The sequence below is a fragment of the Camelus dromedarius genome, chromosome 29, assembly GCF_036321535.1.
Source record: "Camelus dromedarius isolate mCamDro1 chromosome 29, mCamDro1.pat, whole genome shotgun sequence".
NCBI lineage: Eukaryota > Metazoa > Chordata > Mammalia > Artiodactyla > Camelidae > Camelus > Camelus dromedarius.
This window is the reverse complement of record NC_087464.1, coordinates 25,941,174-25,947,173: the sequence shown is the minus strand read 5'-3', so window position 1 is coordinate 25,947,173 and position 6,000 is coordinate 25,941,174. Positions and strand designations below refer to the sequence as shown.

Here is a 6,000-nt window from a genome sequence, read left to right as displayed (position 1 = left end):
CCCCGACCCCCCGGCCCCCACCCCGGGCCGCACCGCACCGAGGGCGCCCGGCCTTCGGAGGGCCCCCCCCGCCTCTCCCGCAGTCCTCCCGCGAGCAGGCGGCCCCGGCAGCGGGATACGAATTCCGCGCGGCGGCGCTGAGGCGGGCCGGAAGTGGCGGCGGTCGCGGCGCCGAGGCGGCGGCCTCCCCGCGTCCCACCCTCCTCCCCGCACCCCCGCTCCGCGCTCTCGGGGCCGGGAACACGGGCCGCGGAGGCGCTGACGTACCAGCCCTCCAGGCACAGCCGAGGCTCTAACGGGCGCGCCGGCCGGCGACTCAGCGGAGGACCGGGCCGGAAGTGGTCGTTTCCATGGTAACCCCGAGCGGTTGCTCGGGAGACGACCCCGTTCGGTCTCTGACCCTCCGCGGGAGCGGCGCTTCTGAGGCAGATGCAGCCGGTCTTCTCGGACGGTCTCCTGCCATGATTCCCGGGAAATACCGCTCCGTTTCTGGTCGGGCTGCGAGCAACGTAGGTTGGGTCCCCTGCTTCCCCCTCCTCCCCTGGTCGGCGTCCGTTCCGCCGCGGCCTCGCCCCAGGTGATGGGCCGTGCTCTCCGGCCCGGGGCGCCGGGCTCCGCGGCTATTGTCTGCCCGAGGCTGGAGGCGGGGGCTGGACCGGGCACTTGGAGGGTCCTCGCGCGTGTGCCGGGTCTTCGGAGCCCCGGTCAGCGTCCGGGCTTCCCAGAAGGTGGAGCTGCTCTGCTGTGAACGGCTGAGGTTCATTTAAATTCTTTTCATCAGCCAATTCCTCTTTTTTTTTTTTTAAATTAAGAAAATAATTTATTATTAACAGACACCCCTATCTCCTTCACCTGTCTCACTGACATGTTTATTCAGAACTGAAATGGCAGTTGTCAGAAGCCTGAAGTGCTAAGTTGAGGGTTAAATCGCTGCAGACATTTTGGAAAATAAATCACAGTGACACCTTTTAATTCATATTTGTGATTTTATTGTTTTCAGCAAATCCCCAGAGCATGATCATTTACCAAAAAATGAGCGTTCTGTTTTATTCTAATTTTTTGGTTGTATCCTTTTCTGTACTATTTTGAGGAGGAGAGCGTGAGAGTGTGTCTGTGTAAGTTAAGAGCATATTTTTATGGTTTAATTTTTACATTGTAGGTGAACTGTGGGCTTCATCTGGTTATTCAAACATCATCGCTTCCTGAAAAAAACAAAGTAAGATTTAAGCTGATTTGTATTTAAATTGAAGATAAATTGTTTTATATTCTGCACAAATAGCATGATTTAAAGGGTAGAGCCTATGCTGAAAGTTTTAAGTATATTTACTTTGGTCTCCAGTCTAAAGCTAATTTCTTATTGTCTGCCTCCATAAAGCCAACTACTCATCACCAAAGAAGAGAGGGCAGGGGATGGGGCCAGTGAGGGGTATAGAATTAAGCCGTACAAACTAGTATGTATAAAACCGGTAGCCGAGAAGGATGTATTGTACAACCATTACCTTATAATAACTTTTAATGGAGTATAATCTGTAAAAATACTGAATCACAATGTTGTACACCTGAAACTAACATAATATTGTAAATCAACTCTATATCAATTTAAAAAATCAAACAAAACAAAACCAAAAAACACCTCTTTTGAAAACTGAATCTTATTAATTATGAGAGGTAAGTTTTATTTGTTTGTTTTTTACATTTAAACATTTCTTAAATCAGGATCCTTCTTAAAACTTATGGCACATCATAGTTTAATTGGGAAAGCTTTTTCTTTCCTAGTAATGGACAAAATGATAGCATGTCTTACTACTGATGGAATCTTGTAATAGAAAAAATGTGGTAATTTGGGGGCACACATCTAACATTCCAGAAAAAATTGATTAGCAGTGGAAATATATTAGACTTACTGCCATTTAGAAGTTAAGTTATGAACATGAGATTCTTTTTCCCAAACAATTTGCTCATATTATCCTTGGCATTTCCCTGATTTTTGGCTTTTGATTTGATTTTTGAGACACGTTTTTCTTTCCCTCCCGTCTCACCTCCACACTCAGATATACTCATCCACTTCCCACACGACTGTGTCTCAAGACACAACACTATTTTTCCTTCTTTGATCGAATTGGAACCTCCGACCAGCACAATTCAGGTATTTCCTAAAATGTTGTTAAATAGGTGGCACTGGAGAAACTCTTAAAGTGAAGGTTAGTCTACAGATAACCACAGGAGGATAAAGAGGAGTGCCACAGGATGGATGGAAGGACACCATTAGTCATGGAGGGAGCGGTTGATTCTGTATCTGAAAATAAACACTTGAGAAATGGACCATTTGATCATTTTGAATACATAGTAGTTAGCTAGATTAATTGAAAATATTCTTTACTATAATTGGACATGATGGAGTCCCTCCAAAGCTTTGCTGATTGATTTCACTGGACAAATCCTGTTCTACTCTTATACATTATGTGCTTCTAGGAACTGTGTGCCTCATCCAGCTTCTTCCCAAACCATTCATTTCCTTATATGGGGACTTATATCCTGAGAATTTACCTTTAGTTCATATAATTCATAAGGATATAATACAAATGCTATTATAATTTTTAGTATGGGTGAATCAGAAGCATCAAAATTGTTTTAAGATACGTGTTTAGGGTTTTGTGGGGTTTTTTGTAGCTAATCATAAGAGGTCATTCGTTTTGTTTTTTCAGTCCTCCTATCAAATAATTTAAAATAAATTTAGAGAAAACCCATCTTCGAAGGTTTGAATCGAAGGTTTGAATACAATTTTATTATGTTATAACTGGACTCTTAAAGAAATTCTAGTGATAAAAGCGTTGTGATTTTTTTCAACAGAATTTAGTTTCTAATGTATTTTTTTGCCTTGGCTTTTGAAAAAATGACTTTTTAAAATCATTGAATTGTGGTGAGGGTATGGAGGAATTGGAAATGCCTCAGACTGGAGCATGGTTTCATCTGACCTCATGAATTTCACTCTGATTTGAGTGTGTGTGTGGTAAAATACACATAACATAAAATTTTTCATTTTAGTCATTTTAAATTGTACAGATCAGTGGTATTAAATATATCCATTCACAATGTTGTGGAACCATCACTACTGTCTAGTCCCAGAAGGGAGTCCCAGTACCCACTGAGCAGTAGCTCCTCGTTCCATCTTCCCCACCCTCCTGGAAGCCACAAATCTGCCTTCTGTCTCTGTAGATTTTCCTGTCCTCAGTATTTCATAAATGGAATCATACAATATGTGACATCTTGTGTCTGGCTTTTTTCACTTAGCACAATGTTTTTGAGGTTCATCTATGTTATATATCAATTATTGTATGTCATTTTATAGTTACATTCACTATTGTTAAATCTTCTCCAAATTTTTTTTCTTAAATAATTTTTTTTTAGGTTGAATTCAAGCTAAATAAAGAAACACCATCATTCCCTGGTCGACTCTTACAACATGACCTTGAAAGAAACTACTCAAGTAGGCAAGGTATTTTCAGAGAATAGAGATCAGATTTGCTTTATCTTCTCTAAGTAATATTGTTTAGTAATGTTGAATTTCTAGATCCAAATAGACTTGAATTAAAAAGGGTGTCATTCATTGGTTACCAAATTTGTTGGGCATTTGTTTAAATGAGAGTTGATTTTATATATACAACATAGTAGGTTAATTCTAATATAGAAAAAGCTGTTGTATTTTAGTTTGGGGTGGGCTGTGCACAGGAGAATGGGAAGGAATCTTCTAAATGATGTCTTAGAACTAGGAGAAATGGCTAATTGGTAAAAGTAAGCGCATAGGAACACAGATCTCTAGGAAATAAGGAAACAGTGGAAAGAATGGAAAGTCAGGAGTAGAAAAGAAGCAGGCTCTTTCCCTTCCTAGTGCGTCTAGTTATGGATATTTTATAGCAGAGGCCTTAAACTCCTGTGCATCTCCTGAGATCTCACTAGAAATGCAGATTCCTCGTGCTTCCTTCCTTTGTCCTCTTCCCCATTCTGACTTTGTAGGTCTGGGGTGGAATTTGGAAACATGCCTTTCAGCGTCTCAAGTGATTCTGATGGATGTCATTTGTGGACCATCCTTTGACAAACAGCCTCATCTGATCTGGTTATATTTTTGACATGTATTTTTTAATTCAAGGGGGAGTTGTCTTTAGCGCATTAGAGTTATTACTTGGTTGCTGATAAGCCTCAGCTGTCTGTAATGTGCCAGTGTTGAGCACTGCAGGACCCTCCCGTACAGCACTGTCCCCGTCTCCCAGGAGCCTGTGAGAGAGGGCCAGTCAGTACCGGCCTCTCCAGATTCTTCACCTTGTGACTGCGTGAACGGATACAGTTTTGAATATTGTACTTGTTTTCTTTTGTTTTGTTACTTCTGGACTTTCCTCTTGGGCCCATCTAATCTGACATGACTTCTCTCTTTCCTGTACCCTACACTGTGGTCTTGGTTAGTTGCTGGACATGATATCGGCCTAGTTGCTGTCCACGGTGCAGATACATTGGTCTTGCCTTCTTTCGTTCTCTTGATGGTGTACTGTGTTCCAGACACTGTGTTAGGCACCGAGTTATAGAAGTGAACCTGAAAATTCTCAAGTAGGATATTTTATGTTTGCATTGTGAATGTCCTTCACACTTTTGATAATAAACCTTAAATTGGTTTTCTAAATCATGAGTCAAATGTAAATACTTTTCCCAAGGTATTCTTGAGTTCGAGGAGGAAGTCATTAGATTTGTGGATGTCTAGTTAGGTAAATTTATTTAAGTTGTAAAATATTACTAGATACTTGCTAATGAGGAAACAGTATGGAGGCACTGAGTTTTGTGAACCTGAGAGATGAATAAAGTCATGTACATAAATAACAACCCATAAAATACGAATTAATTATTTAGGGAACAGTAAGCCTATTTTTTTTCATTAAAAGAGTTTGTTCAAAATCATTCTCTGACACTTGTCCCTGGTTCCCTTGTGTCTCCTCCACAGTTCCAGGCAGTTTCCGGCAGTGAGGGCCACACAGTGTGTAGCTGGCTTTGACTTTTGCCCTCACTGTTCTTCCTCCAAAGGCATAAAACTTTGGAAAAACAATAAGCAGCACTTTATCAGGAGAAGCTGGGAACCTCCATCTAATAAACTGCATCCTGATCCCCAATTACTGTAGCTAATTTCACCTCATTTCTCATTTTTTTCTATTTTTCAGAATTAATTGAGCATATAGAATAGCCTGTCACCATAAAACACCCAGTGGCGCTCTCAGTCCAAAGTAAAGAAACTGTGTTTTATGGTTAGGCTGCTTAGTGTGAAACTTGGCGTGTGATTTCTTTAGGTTTTTAAGATTCATGTTTAAAGTGAACCCCTGAATCTCTGAGATTTTGTAAGAGCCAGGGACTCCTATATAGTAAAATTTTAGTTAACCAGACATTAACTGATTAAATCTCTTAATTAAGAATTCAAAAATATGTGTATGGAAAAAAAAATGTGTATGGAGAGGAAGAGGCAGTGTTTGACTCTTAAGATCATAGTAAATGTTGGTAAACCCAGAATCAGGATTTTGTTTACCAAAACAATCCCTAGAAAGGTAAGGCTGAGTGAACACATATATGACCATGTTCTGTATCATCCAGCCAGCCAGCCACCCACCTGTCCATCCCCCTGCCCATCTGTTCATCCATCTTTCCATCCATCTACTCACCCATTTATCCATCCATCCATCCATGTACATAGGGTCCAGTGCAGTGAAGATTCTTACTAAATACAGACCGTTGTATTATGCCTCTAAACACTTTGAGATCCTAATTATGAAAGAATTAACTCTAGCATTTTTATACTAAAATGCAAGAATTTCTCACTTTCTTCTTTTTTTTGGCAGAAATAATATATACAAAATAGATTTCTGATTAACTGTTAATAAGTTGGAAAATCAGTTAATTTCCTGACTGCCTACTGAATTTAGGTTCTAATGTAGGAGGAGCTCCATTTCTCAAGGAGCTTTTGAATCT

The 6,000-nt window shown here is 40.8% G+C and overlaps 1 protein-coding gene across 2 annotated transcripts in view; it reads left to right on the top strand.

Annotated features, from left to right (window-relative positions):
• Positions 1 to 300: 300 nt before the first annotated feature.
• The window catches only part of LRRC49 (leucine rich repeat containing 49), a 102,964-nt gene continuing 97,264 nt past the window's right edge, over positions 301 to 6,000 (top strand). The window contains exons 1-3 of one of the 2 annotated variants that reach the window (XM_010977939.3): positions 301 to 509; positions 1,160 to 1,216; positions 3,409 to 3,496. In XM_010977939.3, the coding sequence (XP_010976241.1) occupies positions 351 to 509; positions 1,160 to 1,216; positions 3,409 to 3,496 (304 nt within the window). In that variant the 5' untranslated portion in view covers positions 301 to 350. The remainder of the gene's footprint in view (positions 510 to 1,159; positions 1,217 to 3,408; positions 3,497 to 6,000) is intronic. The other variant, XM_010977940.3, reaches the window with a different exon arrangement.